Raw genomic sequence first — 24817 nt, forward strand, 5'->3', positions numbered from 1 at the left:
CGTAACGGTTCTCTCTATATGAGCCTCGTGGTCTTTCTATGTATTGATCCAGGAACCCCTTCCTGACCAAAATTTCTAGCTGATGCTTCAAATGTCCGCATTCGCGGGTGAGATGACCGTAACGGTTGTGATATTCACATAACAAATTGTTCCTGCCTGGGGCTGGGGCTCCGGGGTTGGTAATCTTTTGGAGCTCTGAAATAATTCTCTTCTTTGATCTGGTGGAAAATTTCGTCTATGTGACGATTCCTCGGTAGGGATTTCTCGGGATGTATTTTTCTCCAGCGTCTGCACTGTCTTGCTTCTTAGGTTAGAGCTTATCGGCCTCTGCCTTTCTTGCCATTTTAGCGTCTTCCAGTTGGAGGTATCCCGGTATTATTGTCATGATGTCTTCGAAACTGGTGGGCGGCTTGATCTGGAGTGCCTCAAAGAGTGGGCCTTGTTTTAACCCTCTAGCGAAAGCGTACCACTTAATCTGAGATTCGGCGTCTGGTATGTCTAACGCGATTGTGTTGAATCGTGCCACATATTCACGAAGTGTTTCTTGTGGTTCCTGCCTGATGTCCATCAAGGAAATTGGTGTTTTCCCCACCCGCTTTGCGCTAGCAAACTGTCTCATGAACATGAGGTGAAGATCATCGTATGAGTATATAGAATTATTTCTCAGATTGTGGAACCATCGTTGGGCCATGCCCGATAGAGTCGTGGCGAAGATCCTGCATTTGATTCCCTCCCCATACTGATGTAGCGCCGCCAGCCCCTCGAAACGGGCTATATGCACCTCCGGATCGGTAGTGCCATCATAATCCAATGAGATGGGGCGGTAATTTGCTGGTAGGGGTTCCAACAATATTTCCTCCGAGAAAGGGCTCTTGTGAGTAGGTGTTGATATAGGGATGTCCGATTGGTGTCCCTCCCGGTCTCTCGTGAATATGGTATCATTCGGCCTGCGCCGACTTCTTTTGAGGGGCTCCCTCCGGGGCTCTTCAGGTCTCAATCCGTGTTGGTCGGGGAATTTGTTCACCTCTGTTTTATGATCGTGCTCCCTGAGTTCTGTCTCCAGACTTTTCAACTGGTCTCGGAGGAAAGATACTTTTTCCTTCAGCCTGTCATTGTCCTTGTGTGCTCCTAAGCTGCGCTGCGGAGTGGTCCCGCTGGTTGAATCAGTCATATCTTCGATCTGGACACTGTTCGTAATAAACTTCCGCTTGTTCATTCCTCCTTCTTCTCCTCTGTCTATTCCTGTTTGAGCGGCCATCGCTGTCTCTCCTCCCCCTGCCTGCGCAGGCGCGGTTGCTGCTTTCTGAGCAGCTATGATTCCCTCTGGTGAGGCAGCTGGCTGAGTAATGCCCATTAAAGAGCGAATAGTCGCATAGTTGAGCATAGCCAAAACTTGGTCATTGATAGGGACATTGGTTGGCTCTGGTGCTGTAGTGATAGTAGCTGCGGCGGGCATATTTGCTCCCATATTAGATTGTACAGAAGCAGGGATCATGTTGTTAATCATAGTGAAACCCGGCGGCGTAAGCCCAGTCAAGTCGACTCCCTTAGTCGATGTGTCGTCAGTAGGTTTGGCAGATGTGTTCCCTGCAGCGGCCTCGAAATCCTTGTTTAGATCCTTGCAGTGTTGATGAGTTGCCATTGTGAAGTACCTGTTCACTGTATCGCAGTAAGATAAGAAATAATGAGTCAAGGTTGGAGAAGTATACCGGCGCAGGCGAACTGCGCAGATGTCGCTGTGTTATATCGGCGGTAGGTGGGCCTATAAGTATTCCAATAATAAAAGATAAGCCCCAGAAAAACCCACGAACTTCGGCCCATGGAACGATTCTCGATTAAATGTACGGAAATCCATAGATAGAAAGGAATTTATAGAAATCCTCTTTGCAGTTCTTTCTGAGATGAACATCCCCCTCTTCTAGAAAATAAACCCAGAAAAAAGGTGAAACAGAGTTCCCGTCGTTCATAATTAGGTAAAGGACATTTCCGCAACAGAAGGTCCTCTCCGGTAGAAAATGCTCTCGGAAAAGCACAAAGGTTAGCCAAAATAAACAGTGAGACATCAGAAACACAGAAAGCGAGTTACCTCTCTGTATCGCACCGGGAATGCATCAAAATTAAGCAAGTAACATTAATGCACAGCACGTATAGAAAAGTTCAAAAATTCAAAAATAGCACAGTTCTCAAAGAAAAATTCAAAAATGGCACAGTTCCCAAAAAATATTTGAATAAACCGTCTCCTTCCTCTGCTATTTCCCCTTCATTCATGCAAGGTGACAGAGGCCACCAAGATCCCGAAAATCCCAATGGATTGCCGATACAAACAACAAACATACATTTCATCCATTATAAACGCAAAATAAGCCATGTTTAAACATTTATGCACAAATCACTTGATTATTCCATCCCTTTCTACGTATAAACCTCAAATGCGGTAAAATATAGCCATAAACGCAGGCTTGGTAACGAAACCCCCCTTCTTCCCTTTGATTTACGCCAGGATGAACAGATCTAAACCAAACATGGACAAGGACACTTAGACATTCTCTCAAATCTCACGCCTTAGCCCAATTTTCCCACAGACGGCGCTAGTTGGTGAAGTCTAACGTTCAAACCTATCTAAACTAGTCGGAAAAGGACGTTGGAATCACCTGTATCGCAGTGTTAGAGGGGATTTGCTTGAAAACTTGCAGATGAGATTTCTTAAGGTAAAATTGCATATCTCAAATATTGGTTTACAAAGCGTATTTATAGGATTACATTAGGGCGAAGGGTAAAAGGGGCTTTTCATGTCGTTCACGTACTCCACATGCGGCGTACGTGAACGTTTCTCTCTCCACTAACAAACTCTCTAACTATTTTGCAGTTTTTTGTTAAACACGTGCTCTTTTCCAGCTCTCATTACTGGTTGTTTCCACTCCCTAGGTCTTCTCCATATGTCGCTTTAGTGCTGCGCTGTCCTCTCTAGTCTGCGCAGACCTTCGGCGGCACCGCTATCTTTTATGATATGACTTTGCCTCTTTCGATCCGAGTGGGCCTGGGGTTTAAACCAGCTTCTTTCTTAGTCTGCGCAGACATTCGACGATCGTGTGGTGTATTCACGCTTCTTGAGTCGAGTGTGTTCCGGGGCTAAGTCGGCGCCGCTGTCCTTGTTTGGGGTAGGATGGCTGATGGGATCCTCACTCCTCATCAGGGGGGAATACACCTATAGGCTATTTTTGCTCAAAATCAGAGGGATCTCAAGATAGAGATCAAAACGAAACTTTACATGCAAACTTAGACGCATGTTAACTGAAAGGAGTTTTGACCAAACAGGGTTGACGACTGATACTAAAATACTCTTCAGTAAAGAGTTGTCAGTTAAGTTACTGGAACTTAACAGATGCACGTTAAGTCTTCAGTCGAGTTTGCTAAAACAGAGATGTTACACGTCTTCCTGATTATTAGAGGATAGATCAGTCAGACAGATAACATACGCAGCGAAAATAACTTTGTTTCGTAATAGCCTTTGTTGAGCACGTTGTTAGTCTTAGATTTCTCTTTGCATTTAATCAGTATTCAGTTTATCAATTGAAAGATCACAAGTAAGAATGTAAAACTGAAAGCTGTAATAATACAGAGATTTTTACGTGGTTCGAAAAACACTTCCTACATCTACGGTCGGTTGATCAGACCAACAACTTTACTCCGCAAGTGCTTTACTGGTGCACTACAAACCTATCCGTGTGCTTAGCCGGGTGCACACAACCGAATCAACTGAAGATCCAATCTTCAGTACCAACACTTCACTCGCGTTGGATTTCTCACTCCTAGCACGAACCTGCACTAGGATCTCACGGAGTCAGAGTACCTTCCTAAACTCCTTTTCAACTCAAACACTCGATTCTATCTTTCAAATGGAGGTTTGAAATCTTGCCAACTAAACTGCAAAGAACAAGTTCTTTGGAGTTAGTTTTGACCTAGGGTTTGGGTAAATAGAGGTTTGCCTAAGGTCTAAGAGAATTTGTGTAATCAGCAGTGACTGATTTTTGGCTTTGGTATTCTCTTCTTTGATTCAAGCTTTGGAGAGGTTAAGCTTCGGCTGAGAAATAATTTTGGCAGAGTTTCAGCTTATGTCGTTGAATCGGTGAAGATTGAAGTGATCCTCGAGCGCATTTATAGGAGAGGTCTTGAATAGATCCCTTGGCGGAGAACGTCTTCAAGATTTTTTCCGTTGGAGAGCTTTTTGAATTTGGGCTGAGGCTTCAATCTTCGAGGTTCCTTGTTTGGTGAGAACGGCTATGTTGAAGAGCAGGAGATGCGACGTCTCTGATAAAGTAGCCACCAAATAGGAATCACCTCTGCAGAGAAAGGAGGATCCTGAGATCTCTGCATTTAATGCGGCTGTACTTTTGGAGTACGTGGCTTCCTTTGAACGTTGGAGGTTCAGTCCGAGGAAGAATGTTTAACTGATACTTGACTTTAACATCAGTCCGCTGAATCCACGTGGCACGCATTTAAGCAATTAGTTCCGGACTAATTCTTCAACTGATACTTCAGTTGGTAACTTCAGTCTTCAGTCTTCAGTCATTTGTCCTTCAGTCTTCAGTCTTCAGAACAGCAAACTAAACTAGAAAAGAACTCTAACACTTGAGTTCGAACAGTTCTAGTCTATTACAATTAAAGCCTATGGATTTTGGTATCATCAAAACAAGGATTAAGATATTCCAATAAGTTTCCAACAATTTCCCCCTTTTTGATGATGCCAAAACCACACAACAGTTCTAGACAAACAAAAGACTGAACTCAGAGCACAAGTTCTAAAACAGGGTGAATACTATTCCTCCTTAACAATAGAACCTAAAAACTTGTACTAAGAGAAAAAACACAACTGTTCAAACACAGAACGAGGAGAAAACAAAAAAACATTAATCAGAGCCTCGACAAAGAGTCATTATCTTCAGGTTGAGATCAAAAGAAGTTCTTTTCATTAAAAGTAAGACTGATGAGACATCAGTCGAGGTACAGAGCAAGACTTTCAATGGAGTAAAAAAGACAAAACAAAAACACATGGGAGACCCATGGACTCCAGCAGTCTGTATGGCTGCGCTTTGAACTTCTTAATCTTCATCTTCAGTCTTCATGTTCCTAAGCTTGTTCCATTCACACTTATTTTCCGTTGACTTGAGGTCTTTACTGGAACGTCCTCCTTACAACTTCTGGTGATCCTTTTGCTTTACCTTCTTCAGTGAAGTAAGAAGATGCAGGAAAAACCTTTGAGAAGGTTTCTCTCTGACTTCCTACTTTCCCCCTTTTTGGCAACATCAAAAAGAGAGCTGATGATGGAAGCTATGATCGGATGGGACTTCAACTCCGACTCTCAAGCACTTGTGGGAGGACTTGAGAAGAGGATGAGTCCAGAGATGCAGAAGAGGAAGACGCCAGTGGGGAGAGAGAGGGATGAGAAAGGAGACGGAGAAGTGAAGGGATGTGAGAGGATGAAGAAGATGGAAGAGAGAGGAAGGCTGCCTTAGAGAGGGAGAAGGCTGCCTTGAATGGAGAAAGATTGAGAGAAATAAAGAAGGGTGCGAGAGGGAAAAATCGAATCAGTGATAGCCGTGATGACTAACGCTGTCGATTTGCCAGCACGAGGTCACCTTGTACGGCTGAAGATGTCGGCCGACAACGAGAGAAGGCTCGTTGTTGTTGCATGCCAGGGAGGAGTACAAGATATCTGAAATAAAGTTGATATCCTCCGGAAGCTTTGAAGCTTCTTGGCGCCAGACATGAGGATGGAAGATACTCTCGTCGCTGGATACAAGTGAGAATAGAGCAAGCTTTGACGTCGGACAGACGTTGATATCCAGTGGAAGGGTCCGATGAAGACCAAGTATGTGAGCGTCATTCTCCCACTCCATGACTTTGCAATCATTGAATTCTCTTTTTGTCGGAACAAAATTTTTCTGCAACTTTGGAAATATTGGAAATTTTTCTCACAGTGAAGGCTGTGGAGAGTTGTTAGTTGATGCAAAAAATAAGTGAAGACATCAAGGTATAAATACACAAATTTTACCAAGAGGAAGATGAAAGAGTTTTTCGAAAATTGTGCCTAAAATATTTTTGAAGTAAAAATTCACGTCCGCCGTCACTGCAGAGGACGGAAGCTTCAAAAGGTGGGAAATATCATTGCATTATGTCATGTCAATGAGATTCTCAAGAAATTTGATTGCAGAGGCAAAAGGTTGGAAAGATTTTTAGAAAAGATCAAGACAAGTTAAATCAGATACGAATTTTCCCTTTTGAAAAGTACTTGTCCTTCTCGGATATTTCATTTTCCAACAATCAGTTAAAGGTTTTGAAATAAACTGATCAGTCAGAGAAAACTTTTGAATTCAAACAAAAGACTCTTAACTGAAATAACTGATTTTCAAAAGTAAGTCGAAAATACTTACTAATCGACTGATCATTGTAGTTAGTCGATACCACTTTGATCCTGGTTGACTTATCAGGATGAGTTTTCTTCAGATGAGGACTTGTCTTCATTGCTTTCCACGTCAGTGGTCATAGAACAACAGTTGTTTGACCACCAGCCAGCATGACTGTTTGAGAATATCTTCAAACACAGCATCACTCTTCTGGGTTGATGAGGCCGATCCTTCCACACAGATCGTTGAACCTTTCTTCTGGAAGAGTTTTGGTCAGCAAGTCTGCTCTCTGAACTGCGGTCGAAATCCATTCAACAGAGATGTCCTTCTTTTCGACGTGATCACGAATGAAGTGATGTCGAATGGAAATATGCTTGACTCTGGTGTGATAAACTGGATTCTGGGAGATTGCAATAGCACTGGAGCTGTTGCAATAGATTGAGACTTCATTTTCTTCGATCCCATAGTCCTTCAACTGTTGGACTAACCATAGGAGTTGTGAACAGCAGCTTCCCGCAGCAACATATTCAGCTTCAGTTGTGGAGGTGGCGACTGAAGTCTACTTCTTTGAAAACCATGAGATGAGCTTGTTGCCTAGGAATTGACAAGTTCCCGAAGTCGATTTGAGATCAATTTTGCATCCTGCAAAATCTGAGTCTGAATATCCGGTGAGCTTGAAGTCATCGTCAGCTGGGTACCACAATCCTAAGTTGGGTGTGCCTTTGAGATATCGTAAAATTCGTTTTGCTGCATCCATATGAGCTTTCTTTGGATCTGACTGATATGTCGCACAAACCCCGACTGCATATGCGATATCTGGTCTGCTCGCAGTTAAATACAGCAATGATCCAATGATTTCTCTGTATTTGGTTGAAGATACAGATTTACCTTCTCATCCTGGTTCAACTTTCCAGTTTGTATTCATTGGGATCTTGGCTGATTTCATGTGCTGAATACCGAACTTGGCGATGAGTTCTTTGGCGTACTTTGACTGATTGATCAGTATTCTTTCGCTGGTCTGCTTGACTTGTAATCGAAGAAAGAAATTCATTTCTCCCATCAAGGACATTTGAAACTTATTGGTCATGATATCAGCGAACTTCTTGCACATGCGTTCGGATTTGGATCCAAAAATTATGTCATCGACATAAATCTGAACCAGTAGGAGATCTTCTCCTTCTTTGAGAGTGAATAACGTTCTGTCCACAGATCCTTTCTTGAAACCTTGTTCAACAAGATACTCAGAAAGAGTATCATACCATGCTCTTGGAGCTTGTTTCAAGCCATAAAGCGCTTTCTTCAGCTTGTACACCTTTTCTGGTCCTGCAACCTCAAAACCTGGAGGTTGTTCCACGTAGACTTCATCGGTGAGCACTCCATTGAGAAATGCACACTTCACATCCATTTGGTGTACCTTGAATCCTTTGTGAGCTGCGAAGGCTAAGAAGAGTCTAACTGCTTCCAATCTGGCAACTGGGGCAAACGTCTTATCGTAGTCGATTCCTTCTTCTTGACTGTAACCTTTTGCTACAAGCCTTGCTTTGTTTCTCACAACATTTCCTTCTTCGTCTTTCTTGTTTTTGAAAATCCATTTCAAGCCAATCACCTTTGCATCGTCTGGTCTATCCACAAGCTCCCAAACTGAATTCCGATTGAATTCATTGAGTTCTTCTTGCATTGTGATGACCCATTGAGTGGACTTCAGAGCTTCTTCAACATCCTTGGGCTCTGTAGATGATAAGAAACAGCTAAAATTCTTATCTTCATTAATGCAGTTCTGGTTGATATCAAAGACGAGGTTGCACATTGATCTTCGAGTCTTGACACCGTTTGATGGTTCTCCAATGATGTTATCCTTTGAATGGAGTTCAAACCATCTTCGATACTTCTTGATCTCTTCTGGTGATGGTGGAGGTTCTTCAGTCAGAATGGTTCTGAATCATTGAGCATCTTCTAAAGCAGGGGAGAGTTGAACTGGAGCTGCTTCGGCATGTTCAACTCGTTCTTCGGCAATTGGAGTTCCCCCTTGACTGATGCCATCTGCTGTGGCTCCAGTCTGAGCTTCAGACCTTTGACTGATCTTCTGATACTGAAGTTTTTCAGTATCTTCATCTTTTCCTGGTTCCCACACCAAGACAGTAGAAGGTTCGGTGTTATCGGTTTCAGTCCTAGAAACTTCAGTGTTCTCAACACTTCTTTCAGTTTCCTGTTTCCTGAAATCATCAGTAGACTCGTCAAAAACAACATGTGGTGTTTCTTCAACACAAAGAGTTTGAGAGTTAAACACTCGATAGGCTTTGCTGGATCGTTCAGTTCCAGAGTATCCAAGAAAGATTTCTGGATCAGCCTTGCTATCAAATGTGTTTAACCTCCTCTTATCATTGTTGTGGATGAAACACCTAGAGCCGAAAGCATGAAAATATGAGATTGAAGGCTTCTTGTTCTTCCATAGCACGTATGGAGTTTTTCCATGTCTTTGAGTGAGGAATGAGCGATTTTGCGTGTAGCATACGTTGTTGACTGCTTCGGCCCAAAACTTCAAGGGGAGTTTTGATTCGGCTAGCATCGTCCTTGCTGCTTCCTTCAAAGACCTGTTTCTTCTTTCTGCTACTCCGTTTTGTTGAGGAGTCCTTGCTACAGAAGTTTGATGACGGATCCCTTGTTCCTCACAATACTCGCGAATGACAGTATTGAGGAATTCAGTCCCACGATCCGATCTGATGCTGATGATGTTAACTTCATTTTCAACGCTTAGTCTTCTCAGCAGCTTTGGCAATTCCAGCAGTGTCTCTCTCTTGGTGTAGAGAAAGATAACCCAAGTATATCGTGAATAATCATCCACAACAACTAAGGTATACTTCCTACCATTGTAGCTTCTGGGAGAGATTGGGCCAAACAGATCCATGTGAAGTAGTTGAAGAATCCTTTCAGATGAGTGTCCTGACTTTGACTTGAACGACGTCCTGTCTGCTTTCCTCTTTGACATGTTTCACATTCTTGCCTCTTCTGGAACACAAGAGAAGACAAACCTTCTACCAGTTGATGTTTAGCAAGCTGTTGATCATTTTGAAGTTGAGGTGGTTGAGTCTCCTGTGCCACAACCAGTTGAGCTCCGAGCTGCTTTTGCTGATGAGACATGTTTCTGGAGGGCTGTCTTCCCATGAGACAACGTAGAGACTTCCTTGTCTGATTCCTCTCAGAACCACCTTTCTTTGACTGTTTCTAACAGTGAATTCATCCCTTTTGATCTTCACTGCGAAACCGCTATCACAAAATCGACTCACAGACAACAAATTATGTTTAAGACCAGAAACAAAGCTAACATTACTGATACTGGCGTTACCCATGTCGAGCACACCATAGCCTTTTGTTTCTCTGATTGAGTTATCTTCGAATGCAACTTTTGATCCAGCTTTCTCAACATATTGAGTTAGATATTCTTTGTAGCCCGTCATGTGCTTCGAACAGCCGCTATCCAGATATCATGTTCTGATTGAAGCTTTAAGTTCTTCCTTCTTTTTATGTTTCCTATTTTAGACCTGCAAGGAAGAGTTAATTTAGGTACCCAATCAATGTTTGGGTCCTTCAATGTTAGCACGTGTTCCCTTTGGAACCCATATCTGCTTCAGAACTGATCTTGGTGATGATCTCTTGCGCTTTGCTGGTTGTCTGGTTGGCGCTTCAGTCGGCACATGAGCAATCTTCTGTTGAGCTTTCCTTTTGAGAACCTCACTCTTATAGAAGCTTTGTCTGATGAGTTGTTGAGGTCTTCTTTGCTCTACAAAGTATCTTCATTGAGATACTTGAGTCATTCTAGACTGATAGAGACATGACTGATGTCGTTGAACATGAGTCACATGATGTCCAGTCGCTTATCGTCGTGAATGGAGTTTGTCTCGTCTGGACCTATCATTGTTTTGTCTCCATGGATGTTGTTCTGTTTGGAACTGAACTGATTTCAGTTTCTGACTGATGTTGTTGTTCTTTCCCCTGGACTGGTGAGGAAGATTCTTCTTGATTCCTGATGTTCCTTGCCCAATCTTTGACTGAAATCAGCTTTCCAGTCTTCTCAGTAAGTTGATCTGGTTGGGGGCCTCCTTTGCTCGTCTGTAGCTTTGTGGAGGAGGAACGTTTGTCCTTGCCATCAGTTTGCGTTTCTGAACTTAATCCATATCATGATCTCTTGATTCTTCTGATGTGTTGTTTTCAGAAGTATCGTCCACTGCGTTGATCATGATATTCTTTCCTTTATCAGTTGCAGCAACCTTTTCTCCAATGCTTTCAACGAGGCCTTTTGATGGAAAGTTGCTCATCATGGGAGACTTCATCATGCAGTCCTTGACTGTTTCTTCCAGTTTGTGATTGAGCCTCTTGATTTCATGAGATGCTCTGTCACATTCTGAGTTGGAGATTCTGAGCTTTTCTTCCAGTCGACTGTTCTTCATGATTAGTTGATCAAGACAAGTTTCACCAGGAAAGTAGATGATTGTCTGATTCTTGGCTCATTCATCATTGATCTCCTTTTCCATTTTCTGATTCTATTTGAAGAGATCTTCGAATATTTTCCTCATCTGATAGTGATCAGTCATGAGCTGATCAAACTCGTCAGTTTCATCGGCTGAGCTTTCTCCAGATCCTGAATGATCTCCTGAAAACACCAGGGAATTATCAGTATAAGGAGTTTTTGAGTGAGAGATTACCTCTGAGCCATTTATTCCATTGTCGTAGATGTTGTCCGCCACGCTTTCAGTTTTATTGGCCATTAGGGCTTGGCTCTCATCATCTGAGCTGGTAGAGTTGAAGTCGGATGATTCTGATGTGTCTTCGGAAGATCCAGCATCGTCAGCAACCATCGCTTTCTTCTTTGTAAAGGCTTCAGTCGAGTTTGCTAAAAACAGAGATGTTACACGTCTTCCTGACTATCATATGATAGATCAGTCAGACAGATAACATACGCAGCGGAAATAACCTTGTTTCGTAATAGCCTTTGTTGAGCACGTTGTTAGTCTTAGGTTTATCTTTGCATTTAATCAGTATTCAGTTTATCAATTGAAAGATCACAAGTAACAATGTAAAACTGAAAGCTGTAAATAACACAGTGATTTTTACGTGGTTTGGAAAACACTTCCTACATCCACGGTCGGTTGATCAGACCAACAACTTTACTCCGCAAGTGCTTTACTGGTGCACTGCAAACCTATCCGTGTGCTTAGTCGGGTGCACACAACCGAATCAACTGAAGATCCAATCTTCAGTACCAACACTTCACTCGTGCTGGATTTTTCACTTCTAGCACGAACCTGCACTAGGATCTCATGGAGTTAGAGTACCTTCCTGAACTCCTTTTCAACTCAAACACTCGATTCTATCTTTCGATGGGAGGTTTGAAATCTTGCCAACTAAACTTCAAAGAACAAGTTCTTTGGAGTTAGTTTTGACCTAGGCTTTGGGTAAATAGAGGTTTGCCTAAGGTCTAAGAGAATTTATGTAATCAGCAGTGACTGATTTTTGGCTTTGGTATTCTCTTCTTCGATTCAAGCTTTGGAGAGGTTAAGCTTTGGCTAAGAAATAATTTTGGCAGAGTTTTAGCTTATGTCGTTGAATCGGTGAAGATTGAAGTGATCCTCGAGCGCATTTATAGGAGAGGTCTTGAATAGATCCCTTGGCGGAGAACGTCTTCAAGATTTTTTCCGTTGGAGAGCTTTTTGAATTTGGGCTGAGGCTTCAATCTTCGAGGTTCCTTGTTTGGTGAGAACGACTATGTTGAAGAGCAGGAGATGCGACGTCTCTGATAAAGTAGCCACCAAATAGGAATCACCTCTGCAGAGAAAGGAGGATCCTGAGATCTCTGCATTTAATGCGGCTGTACTTTTGGAGTACGTGGCTTCCTTTGAACGTTGGAGGTTCAGTCCGAGGAAGAATGTTTAACTGATACTTGACTTTAGCATCAGTCCGCTGAATCCACGTGGCACGCATTTAAGTAATCAGTTCCAGACTGATTCTTCAACTGATACTTCAATTGGTAACTTCAGTCTTCAGTCCTTCGTCCTTCGTCCTTCAGTCTTCAGTCTTCAGAACAACAAACTAAACTAGAAAAGAATTCTAACACTTGAGTTCGAACAGTTCTAATCTATTACAATTAAAGCCTATGGATTTTGGTATCATCAAAACAAGGATTAGGATATTCCAATAAGTTCCCAACAATAGTTATTTCCACCATTGAGTCTTTTCTTCACATCATATTTGAGGACAAGTATGATTTAAGTGAGAGGGGATTTGATGTGTGTGTTTTAGTTATTTAGATTAGTGTTATTTGCTGTGAATTATATTCGATATTACCCAAGTTGTGGTGTTTTTGACACAGGAAATTGCATGGATGGAGAATGAGGATGGTAGCTTCCGGGTGATAAAGAAAGTTTAAGAAAGGCTTGTTTTGGTGAAGATGGCATTGATTTGAAGAGAATTAGAGATTAAGTTTTTGAATTATTTGTTCTAAAATTAATTAAAGCTTAATACTCTTGTTTGGATCAATCTTGGGCTCTATTTTTTGTAAGGGTCGAGGGTCGAGAAGCCCAATTTATGGGGTTATCGGCCACTTTAGGGATTTAATCCCTTAGCTTTACTATTCCCACATAGCCGCCGCTTACTCATCAAATATATAATACGGTTAAGGAATCCTGCGCTCTCCTTAATCCGAGGTCCTACGTGGCATACCTAAGAATTCAAAGTTCAAAATCCCTGCAATTCTAGAGTCTCTACCTCAATTCTCTATCGCTGATGTGGCAATATAATTCCACCTCACTTATTTTATATTTGATTATTTAATTAAGTTATTTTCCATCACCAATTTCCGATCTCACCAATTTCAATTTCCCTTCACACACAAAAGATTTCACCCTCACATTCACCAATTCATCCACCAGATTTCCACCGGCGTATCGCCCGGTCGCAACCGCGATCTGCCACCTTCCACCGCGGTTCGCCGCGCCGGCACCCATCCTCTTATCTCCCGTCTCCAACCCTCCACCAACCGCCGCAATCTGCCCAACCGTGCACGGCCCCGCCCACCGCCGCGATCTGCCTCGCCGTCTCCTTCCCTCCACCCACCATGCCTGGCCCCTGCAGCGATCTGCCCCACCGCGCCCCGCCCCTCCCACCGCCATGATCTGCTTCACCAGCTCTTCCTTCCCCCCACCGCGGCCTCGCCGGTACCCACCGCAAATCGTCGCGCCCCTAGATCCCCAAATCCTCACCGCCTCTTTGCAACTTCCGGCGACCACGGCAGCCATGGCCGCCGATCTGCCCCTCCCACCACCAGAAAACCAGAAATTGATCTGCCACCTCCCTTCCCCCATCGATAAACGTACCGCCTCCACCGTGATTCGCCGGCCCTGCATCGATCTAACCCATCCCATATTTCTCTCTCTTCAAGCATCTCAAACCATTTCTGACCATGGAGGTGTTGAAAGCTCAAAACTGCACTTCCCCCACCACGATTCGCCCCGCTGGCCTCCGCCGCGATCTTCCACCTCCCTTTCTCCCTCCCCCACCGCGATTCGCGGCGTCGGCCCTGCATCGATCTACCCATGGTAAGTTTTTCTCCTCCATGGTAAGTTTTCTATTAGGAAAGATTACAATAGTAAATATAGAATGATTTCTCTACTTTAGAAAGAACGTTTTTTGGAATGATTTCTCTTTCACGCAATACATGGTAAGAATTATATTAGGAAAAAACCCATCGTTTTGTAAAGTTATGATCTTTTGCTTAGAAAGAAAATTTTTTGGAAAGAATTTTAACAAAGGAAACTTAAACCCTGGATTTTTATCTATAAATTCATTACCTTGAATTATTAACGCCACAATCGTGTTTTTTACAATTCGCCGTGGCGGTAAGCTTCTTCTTCTTCTTCTTCTATATTTTTCGGATTTTTGGTTTAGATTTTGTTAATTAACTCTTGTGATTGCTTTACTTCCCTGTTTTGGTTTAGATTTTTGGCTGGGAGTAAGCGATTGCTTTACTTCCCTGTTTTGTTTTCGAAATGAGCTGTAGTTAATGATGTATTGTGTGAGTTGCTTTGTGATCATGTGTCAAAATTTTCCTTTGCTATTCTTTGGTTTTTGTTCCTAATCTTGGAGGATTTGTTATGGGTTATTATGGGTTAGCTTTGCGTAATACTTATCTGATATAAAGTAACTTAGATTTTAAGATGAGGATGTGATGCGCTGCATACACTTGGAATGTTAATAGTGGGTGATTTTTATTGGTTAATTACCAAACTGTAGTAGAGGTAACACTTTTGTTTTAATGGAAATAGTCTCTCAAATATTTATAGTTTCAGATACATATGCTGCCTGCCAGTTAGTATGGCAGTGAAGATGGTCATCCAAATTCAGACATTTCACTTTGAATAAATCCATCATTTTTACAGAAACCCTGCAATCATGAGAATATTCTTCCTGCAATAAAGAAAATTCTCCACTCAATTTATACATGTATCATGCATGACAGAACCGTAGAGATGGAATAATCATAAGGAATAGAACAAATATAGCAGGTTTCAAGTCATTCTTCCATATTCTAAAGATGCAAAAAAGAATATTATGTGGCCAAAGGAAAAACGTGCAACTTACTGTAAACGCCACAATCATCATATTTTCTCTAGAGATTGTTAAGTGATGCCATGGCTAACATGTATTCCTTTTCTTGCAAAAGAGAATCATGTTTCCTAGCGGATGTTGTCTTTACATTATAAGCTGTTTTGTTGCTTGACTTTTTTATTCTTTGCACATCCCTTTCTCTGTCATTTTTGTCTTGAAAGGAGTATATGTCATGTATTGACTCCATGAAATGATTTTAGAAAGGGAAGAATTATGCTGCTTTCAGGGTAAGTCTTAAAATTCATTCTCTATGAGATGATTTTAGACCTGGAAGAATCATGCTGCTTTAAGGTTGAAAGGGATTTAGATAAGTAGTAGTATAGAATATAAGAAAGCTTTAAGTTGAAGCTTAATTTAATGATGGGAAGGAATAAAATAGCATAAGAAGTTCTCCATATCAGAAGTATTTTAAATAAGAAGGAACAATGAGCAGGAGCAGCCATCGTTAAACGCATTTGTAAGTGAAAATTCCGCCTTCTGTCGTCTCCCTCTCCGCCCCCGCCGGTGTATTTGCCCTATTTTGAAAGGTTTGTGATTATTCATAAACTTTTGGTGCATTTTTCTTATTTTTCTCATATTATTTCATAATAGATCCGTGTTTTGTTTATCAGTCGTTCACAATCGCTGCTCCGGCCGCCGTCGATCGTCTCCGGTTAGTGTTTGCCCCGCCCCCTGCTCTGCCGCTGGAGATCATTCTCTTTTAAAATCATTAGTGACATTGTAAATATCTGTATCATTTCTTTCAAAATCATTAGTGTTGAACCATTTATCTTTTTAATATTATATCTTTGTCATCAAACTTTACTTGCTTATTTTTGTAATATTATTGCCGATTTTTAGGTGAATTAAGATTGTCATATTATTTTACTCGCTTATTTTTTTAATATTATATCTTTGTCATCCAACTTTACTTGCTTATTTTTGTAATATTATTGTCGATTTTTAGATGAATTAAGATTGTCATATATATTGCTCTTTAAGGTCGATAGATTCAGCAAAGCAATAGATTGAAAAGGTATGGAATTTGTTTGTGTAGACTTTAATATTGGGATTTACAACAGATTACACACTCTCACCGGACAGGTTACTCATATGCTAAAACCATTATGCAATATAAATTTGGATTTAATTTCAATTTGGCAATGGGTAACTAATGGGGGATGATTTTCAATTAAATTGTTGGATTTTCAAAAAATTGGTGTTAATGGTTGGGTGCTGATTTTCGAAAACTAAAATATATTTTTGACGTATTGTATCATGTTTGTAGGAAAAATAGCGTATTTACGTCCATGTATCGTATCATTGCAGTATTACGTATTCGTCCCCATGCTTCATAGAATTATTCTATTATTCAACTAATATTTATCGTTATTTTCAAGCTTCGGCGGGTATCCGATGGGTAGTGGGTGGCGGGAATCCAACATGTAGCGGATTGGTGAATATCCGACGGGTGGTTGGTATCCGCGACCAATGTACAAGAAGTTGAAATTTTCTCTAAAATTTGCTGCAGTTTCATGGTGATTTATTTGTTGGGTGATTTATTGCATTTGTTGGGTGGTTGATTGGAGGATGTCGACACCAATAAGCAGCAACACCCCTACCTCTTAAGCCACGACGGGTAGTGGGTGGCGAGTATCCGACGGATAGCGGGTGGCGGATACCCGACGGGTGACGGGTATCCGCGGGTCGCGGGTATGGTGGCAAATAGTAGTGGGTGACAAATAATTTTTTGGAATATACGTTTCGCTAAATGTAAGGATGAAAGTCCTCTTTAATTTATTTTTTCACTTTAGTTCGATGTGTAACGTAGATCTATAACATATTAACTACTCCATTTTTTAGTGAATAATCTTCATAATTTATAAATATATTTTAAGAAATATTTTTTTACATTTTTTTATATAAATTATAACACTAAATGATACCCGTCGAAATTCGACGGGTTACACACTAGTATCATATATAGGATTAGTTTTGTTGATTAGAGAGACACGTTTTATTTTCTCAATATTTAGGTTAAGATATTTTTATTTAGTTTTTGTTTTGAATTCTCTTTTGCTCTTTACCTTGGAATTTGCGGCTAGTTTGGAAATCAAGAGGCAGTAGACGTTTTTCTTCCTTTAATTCTCAAGTGGTGATTTAATTTTATTGCAATTTGTTTTATTATTTTATGTTTGCTTTTATTTATTTGGTTGTTCTTAGTTTAATTATAAGTAGCTAAATCTTTAATTCGGCGAGAATAATGAAGTATTGATTTAATAATTTGTAAGACCTAATTGAGCATATAATTGATTCCTATTGATTTCGATTTATTCCTTGTGTTTGATGATAATTCTGATTTTATTTAAGTCTGACCAGCTTAGGTTTAATTAGATTACCGTCAATTGGCACCTCCAATTCGTAATTGTTGGAATATGACTGATTAGTGATAAAACTACCGTGTTCGTAGTAGGAATAAATTGGTAGACGTATTATTGCTTACGTTTCTTGGGTAATTTATCTAAACTGGGTTCCTTCATTTTAATGCTATTAGAATATTAAATTTAGGTCTTGCGTCTCCAGTTAGCTTATATTTTAATAAGGGAAATAGGCAGGTCTGGCGTCTATAGCTGTCTATCGACACAGTAAGTAGTAATTGGGGTATGTTAGTGCGTTCACGGTATCGTATAACTGGTTGGTTGATAGAGATTAATTTATCTTTGCGTCGATGATCAGAGAATTGAATTAGTGTGGATTTATTCGAGTCGAGTTATCTTTCATTGATTATTTTCTAGAGTTATTTTCGTTGATTTGATTTATTTTATTTTCTTAGTAAATTAATATTTCTCTCAATTTTAAGGCGTGGTGGCTACACTCATTTTAGATCTTTAGGAATTTGAATGTTGTTACCCATTCTCTGTGGTTCGACCCTGCTTATTACTATACTCATTTAATTCTTGGTAGATTTGCAGGAATTATTTGGTGGTATACGACGTCCACCAGATGTCTTAGCAGGTTAATGATGATCGAAACAATTATCCCACTATGTGTTAGATGACCAATATGCCCCTAGCGATCTGACACACAAGCTTATAGTTACTTTCTTCGTCCCACTAAGTATTACTTTATTTTTTGATATAGTTTTTAAGAAGAAGAGTGATTAAATGATAAAAGTGATAAAATAGTAGAGCTCACAAATTTTTGTGAGAGAAATTGACTTTGCTTTTTTTACATGAGACATTATTAATTGGGGCAAACAAAAAAGAAAAATGAGTCATTATTAATGGGACGGAGGAAGTATAAAAAATTCAACCATACCAACACATTTTTTATTTGGATATAAATCTTATCTTCAAATAACTGTCCTATTTTAGAATTCTATGCAAACATGTTTTCAAATATCCTATTTTCACCTTCTCCATAATGTTTCCAACTTTTGTTTTTCAATCTTAATAGCTAACATTTCTTTTTTATATAGATAATATCTAACATGGGTTGGGTCAGAATAGTCATTGTCTCCAAAATAATAATTACACTTATTTTTATATATGAAATATAGTACGAAGGTAATTAAATATTATGAGTTCGAATCATCTAATATAAGTCCATCACTTTAGGGGTAATCGATTCGATGGATTAGACAAAACTTAAATCTCATGATATATTATTTGATTTAATAGACTCATTGATACTTAATCTTGGGACACTGTGTGCGTGTGTTGACCAAGCGATAAGGGTGGCCAAAGGTCTTGGGTTCGAATTTCCTGTGGCTCAGCCTTTAAATTTTTTTATTTAATTGTAATGCTCCGAGTTTTAATTAAGGATTAAAGACTGCTAATTACTGATTTAAGGCTTGATTATGACAAATTAGGGTTCTAATCCACTAATAAAATACGAAATTATACAATTTGATGATTTATTTTTATTACAACTGAATTATGTGTTCAAAAAATACACCGAGTCCATTAGTATATTATCGTTAGTGTATTATCGAAGAATATAACAATGAATTGTTATATATGAACCTTCTTTTATTGATTGATGGGCTAAGCCCATTAAAGGATTTGATTATTAAATTAAAAGCCCATATTGATATTGAGCCTAATGTATGAAGTTTGGGCCTACTTAAACGAATGGTTAATGTATTAATCATTTAGATATTTTGTTATCCAATTACTTGACCCATTTTTCACCTTTCACATTCGAGTCCGGCAACAAGTTTCTAAGTTGACGAAACAAACGTCCTACACCACCAACACAAGGTATTATGCCTCTTTTGTTTCAATTCCAGATCCCAAACACACACAATTATTTGATATTCATGTTCTATGTTTAAGCTTGTTCAAACTGAAATTACAGTATACAATGTGTTAGTACAAATTATAAATGAAGAACGTTTACAGTCTTGAAATTGAACTCAGCAAAAAAACCCTATTTTTTTATATCTCCTTGACTGGAAATCGGGCTGAGCCCTGTTATGTGTGTGTGAGTGATGGAGTCAGGGAGGCGGCAGCCGCGGAGGCTCGTCGCCGGCGGCGGTGAAACTGCCGTTGCCTCCGATCTGCCAGAAATCAAAGGAACACGAGGGGAGGTTATTATGGTGTATATATATGTTTATAGGATTAAAAAGGAAAAAGAAGCAACTAGGGTTACCTGGCGAAATCAGGTCGCGGTGGCTCGTCGTCGTCGCCAGCGGTCACGTGGCGGCGGCGATGTCGCCGTTGTCTCCGTTCAGGCCGAATCGGAGAGAGAGGGAAGAAGTTAGATGATTTCAGTGGGACAGAGGGAGAAGGGGGCAGGCGGCGGTGGCGTCTGCCGCCTGTTTCCGGCAGAGACAGAGAGGGATCGGGAGGGATGAGCGAGAGAGAGACGTTGAGAGAGGGGAGGTGGAGGCAGCCGACGCCGCCGTTGAGCGGCGGCGGCAGAGAGCCGGCCGAGAGAGAAGGTGCGGCGCATTGTGTGCGTGTGTGTGCTGAATGAGTATAGTGTGTGTTAATTAGGTTAAAGGGGGAGATTGGGCTTGGGCCCTTCTTTAATTAAAATGGGTTTGGGCCTTGGACTTTGTTATTAGGAAGAAATCTGATGGGCTTATTTATTTAATTGTTTGGGCCTTATATTTTATTTGATTGGGCTCTTAATTGAATTTGATGGGCTTGAGTGATTCAATTTTATGTTGGGTCTTTTAATTTATATATTAAATTGAGCCCACTTCATTAAACGAAATGTATGGACTTTTAAATAAAATATTTAGGCTAGGCCCTTAAGATATGATTAAATAAATTATTTTCAAGGACTTATTAATATGGATTCTTTCAAATGAAATAGATTGTTTTATGAATAATTCCATTATAATGGAATTAAAATGTCTTATTAAATGGCTTCATTTTATATTATTTATATACATGACTAAGAAAATGTAATGTTGTTTCATAAATTGAATGAGTATATAGTTTATACTTTTGATAAATGAGCTTAGAATTTAATTCAAGATATTAAATTACTAAGCATGAGATTTGTAAATGATTGAACGAGATGAGATTAATGTGGATGCTAGAACCCTAAAGTCATTTAAATGGTATCCTTTAGTTAACTAGAACCGACACTCCCTTCGTTTGTGATTTCTTTCGAACTTATCGACTCCTCATCAATTAAGGTCCAGGCGGGAAGTAAAAGCTAAAGATGGAGGTAACTCTACGCCCCTAGTGGGAACGGAATGATATGCTTTCTTAAACACGTATATAGAGATCCACTACAAATTATAGGCCTTTTATACGACTAAAATTAATGACATGATATAACTGTGTTATTTCAAATGATGAATGGTTCTTATGAAATGAAATGTTTATGTAAATGATGAATGGTTCTTATGAAAGAAAATGAAATGTTTATGAAAGTATTGTCTGCTAAAAATAAATACTCCATCCGTCTCACAAAAACATGAACGTTTTTCCATTTTGGGGTGTCTCACAAAAACATGAACCTTTCCATTTTGGGGTGTCTCACAAAAACATGAACCTTTCCATTTTAGTACATCATGGCCCACACTACTTTTTCTTAATTAATTCATTACTCTCACAACACCTTTTAAAGTGGGATCCATTTTTCACTTACTTTAACTCTCAACTAACATTTCTTAAAATCTGTGCATTTCTCTGTGTTCATGTTTTTGTGAGACGGAGGGAGTATGTTGTATGTATCCTATCTGCGTTGGTTCGCCAACTATAAAGGAAATCGAATTCGGACCCTACGTTAGACGAAGGTTTGCTAGTAAGGCTTAACGTTCACACTCATGGAGACTGTGTGTCGCTTGCGACCGGTCTTGGCGTCCGTGGAAGGAGGCCCCTTCCCGGCGCGTGACAGGCAGATATGGATCATATGAAGGAAAATGGGCCGGCCGACCAATCTTATGAAAATGAAAGAAAATGTTTAGTAAGTACATGCATTTCAAGTAAAATCTTGTGTGTTACTGTTAGCAGTACAATGTATATGTATATGATATGAATGAATGTATTTCGGCATATGTCTTATGAGTATTTTATACTCACCATTGTATGTATTTTTAATGTGCAGGTTGAGCTAGTGATGGAATAGAGTGGAGTTGAGCGGATGTACCTTTTTGTCATGAACAAGTAATGTATCTTGAGTACACATCTTCATATGTATAACATTTCTTTTTTATATATAGATATTATCTATATATGGGTTGGGTCAGAATAGTCATTGTCTCCAAAATAATAATTACACCTATTTTTATATACAAAATATAGTATGAAGGTAATTAAATATTATGAGTTCGAATCATCTAATATAAGTCCATCACTTTAGGGGTATTCGATTCGATGGATTAGACAAAACTTAAATCTCATGATATATTATTTGATTTGATAGACTGATTGATACTTAATCTTGGGACATTGTGTACGTGTGTTGACCAAGTGGTAAGGGTTAATGCCTAAGGCGAAAGGTCTTGGGTTCGAATTTCCTGTGGTGCGGTCTTTAAATTTCTTAATATTGGGACATTATTACATATGAATGTCCATTTCAAACCAGCCCTAGTGGTTCCGGCTCGGACCGGTCCAGGGTTAATGATTTTGGTCTTGACCGTTGATCACGGTTTGTTATATGGAATCGGATCCTAAACCAATAGAGGAGGCGAGTTGGTTACAGGCCTAATTTCTTGAAACCGTGCATCGGTAGTTAACCGTCGGATCGGACCGCTGGTTAATTGTCGGGCCGAAATCGTCGATTAACCGTCCAAAACCAACGATTTTTCGATTTTCTAGTTTTTTTTCTACATTCAATTTTTATATTAGTTATTTATTTGTATATGTAAATTATAATTTTTTACTTTAAATTTAATTTTAAAAAATGTGAATTTTATTATATTTTGGATGTTAATATGTTATAATTTTATTTCGTTTATAGTTTTTGCAACAATTTTGTTATATGTAATGAATTAAATAATGTAATTTAATATGAAAAATATACACAATACATAAAAAAAAAACAAATTAAAAAAATCACCGATTCGGCTCTTGAACCGTCGATTTTCGGCCTGACTCGGAACTGCCGGTTCAATGCCCAAAATTGACCCATCAGAGAGATTAAAAGGGCCGGTTACAGTTCACCATTCGGATGAACCGTAATTGACGGATCCGGCCCAGAACAGACGATTTTCGGCTTGTGAACACCTGTTATTACATAGAACTAGTCTTTGATGTAACAATGATTAAATTAAACTCGAATAATTGAATTAATTTAATTTCGAGTAATAGAATACGTCTCGACTTAAAGTGCTTCTGTTGCATGCATCTTCAACAACATATGTAAGTCAAGTATGCAACAATTAATTTATAAACATCACATGATTCCTTCTTGCAGCTTCAACAGACATGTATCCGCGATCCTCGACAAATGCAGCAACCTCAATCACCTCAAACAACTCCACGCCCATATCATTACTCTCGGGCACGGCCCCATCCACTTCTACGCCTTAAAGCTCATACGCTTCTGCGCCAACCGGGACCTTGCTTACGCACGCCACATTTTCGACAAATTCCCCACGCCCAATATCTACCTTTACACGACGATTGTTGCCGCCTCTGCTCGGGCGTCCGACCACACAGCAGCTGTGCTAATTTACCGCGACATGGTCCGCCAAAATCGATCAAGGCCGAATGAATACATGTTTTCAATTATCCTCAAATCGTGGCCGGAGGTGGCGAGGGGTTACGGCGTGGAAATGGTGCAGGCACAAATCATTAAATTAGGTTTTTATGGGTACCCGATTGTGCAGACGGCGGTGCTCGATGCTTACGCGAGGTGTGGAGTTGAAATCGGCGTTGCGCGGAAGGTGTTCGATGAAATGTTAGAGAGAAGTGTGGTTTCCTGGACTGCGATGATTTCGGGGTACACGAGGGTCGGGCGGGTTTGGGATGCGATTGTGCTGTTTGAAGAGATGCCGGAGGGGATTAGGGATGCACCGTTTTGGAACTCTATCATTGCAGGGTGTGTGCAGAATGGTTTATTTTCGGAGGCTATTGAGTTCTTCAAGAGGATGGTTGTCGAGGGCGGAGTGAATAGGCCGAATCAAGGAACCGTGGTGTGCGTTTTGTCGGCGCTGGGGCATAGTGGAATGCTGCAGTTTGGGAGGTGCATCCATGGATACATATATAGGAATGGACTGAGTTTGGATTCGTTTGCTGTGAGTGGCTTGATTGACATGTATGGTAAATGTGGGAGTTTTGAAAGATCAAGAATTGTTTTTGATAAATCTGATCAAATAAATTTGACATCTTGGAATGCTCTGATCAACTGCTATGCATTACATGGTAGTTGCCATGAAGCAGTTGCTGTGTTCCAAGAAATGCTGAGGCGCAGCCGGGAAGGGCTAAAGCCGGACGCGATAACATTTGTTGGCTTGTTGAACGCGTGCACTCACGGGGGTTTGGTTGAGGAAGGGCGTCGTTTCTTTGAAATGATGGTTAGGGATTTTGGGATTGAGCCACGGATTGAGCACTACGGGTGCTTGGTAGACCTTCTTGGGAGGTCGGGGAAGTTAGAGGAGGCCATGGATGTCGTGAGTAGGATGAGAGAGCCATCACCGGATGAGGTTATTTGGGGCTCGTTGCTCAACGCGTGCAGGGTTCATTGGCGCGCAGACTTGGCTGAGTTTGCAGTGAGGAAGCTGGCTGAGATGAGTCCTGGCAATGGAGGGTATGGTGCAATGCTGGCTAATCTATACGGTGAGATGGAGAAATGGGACGAGGCGTGGAGGGTTAGGGCGGCCTTGGCCGGAGAGAGTGCTTATAAGGCGGCCGGTTGCAGTTGGATTGAGATTGACAACCAAGTTCACAGCTTTTACTCTGTGGATAGGTCACATCCTAGAACGGAGGAGATCTATGCGGTTTTGAGATGTTTAGGCGATGCTTCGAGAATGCAGCACGCGTCGTGGCGTCCACAGCAACTGCAGTAGTCAGTGTGCTATGCTATCAATTTATGTATAGAGCTACAAATTTGGGGAAGGTTTCATTGGGAGCAGTAGCAGATAGTTTTTGTGGGAAAAGAAAAGTTTTTCTTTGGTATTCTTCAAGTGTTGGTGGTGTGACTGAGTAAAGTTTAGGATGGTGAAATGAATCCACAGAGAGAGTCTTATTTTGTATAGTCCTTTGTATATTTTAACTTCATATAATAAATAATTTTTCCTGGGCGAGCCCCCAAGACGTAGGTTGTTTAATTAATTTGTTTCCAAAATTGTTGTACTAAAAAGAAGAAAA

General features: G+C 40.4%; 1 protein-coding gene and 1 long non-coding RNA gene across 5 annotated transcripts; one reads left to right on the forward strand and one right to left on the reverse strand.

Annotated features, from left to right (window-relative positions):
* Positions 1-19118: 19118 nt before the first annotated feature.
* Positions 19119-24757, forward strand: LOC131022615 (pentatricopeptide repeat-containing protein At1g33350). 4 transcript variants are annotated; one of them, XM_057952124.1, is made up of 4 exons: positions 19124-19303; positions 21337-21470; positions 21612-21670; positions 22923-24757. In XM_057952124.1, the coding sequence occupies exons 3-4, from the start codon at positions 21648-21650 to the stop codon at positions 24514-24516; spliced, it is 1617 nt and encodes a 538-aa protein (XP_057808107.1). In that variant the 5' UTR covers positions 19124-19303; positions 21337-21470; positions 21612-21647; the 3' UTR covers positions 24517-24757. The 4 variants fall into 4 exon arrangements, with proteins under 4 accessions (XP_057808108.1, XP_057808107.1, XP_057808106.1 ...); XM_057952123.1 differs by having other exon boundaries at positions 19133-19303; positions 21269-21465; XM_057952122.1 differs by having other exon boundaries at positions 19139-19303; positions 21269-21470.
* On the reverse strand, positions 19332-20582 carry LOC131022616 (uncharacterized). Its single transcript, XR_009101362.1, has 2 exons — positions 19695-20582; positions 19332-19602 (listed from the first exon to the last, which is right to left on the reverse strand). It is a non-coding gene; the product is annotated as an uncharacterized LOC131022616 (long non-coding RNA).
* Positions 24758-24817: the final 60 nt, after the last annotated feature.

This window comes from Salvia miltiorrhiza, chromosome 4 (assembly GCF_028751815.1).
Source record: "Salvia miltiorrhiza cultivar Shanhuang (shh) chromosome 4, IMPLAD_Smil_shh, whole genome shotgun sequence".
Taxonomy (NCBI): domain Eukaryota; kingdom Viridiplantae; phylum Streptophyta; class Magnoliopsida; order Lamiales; family Lamiaceae; genus Salvia; species Salvia miltiorrhiza.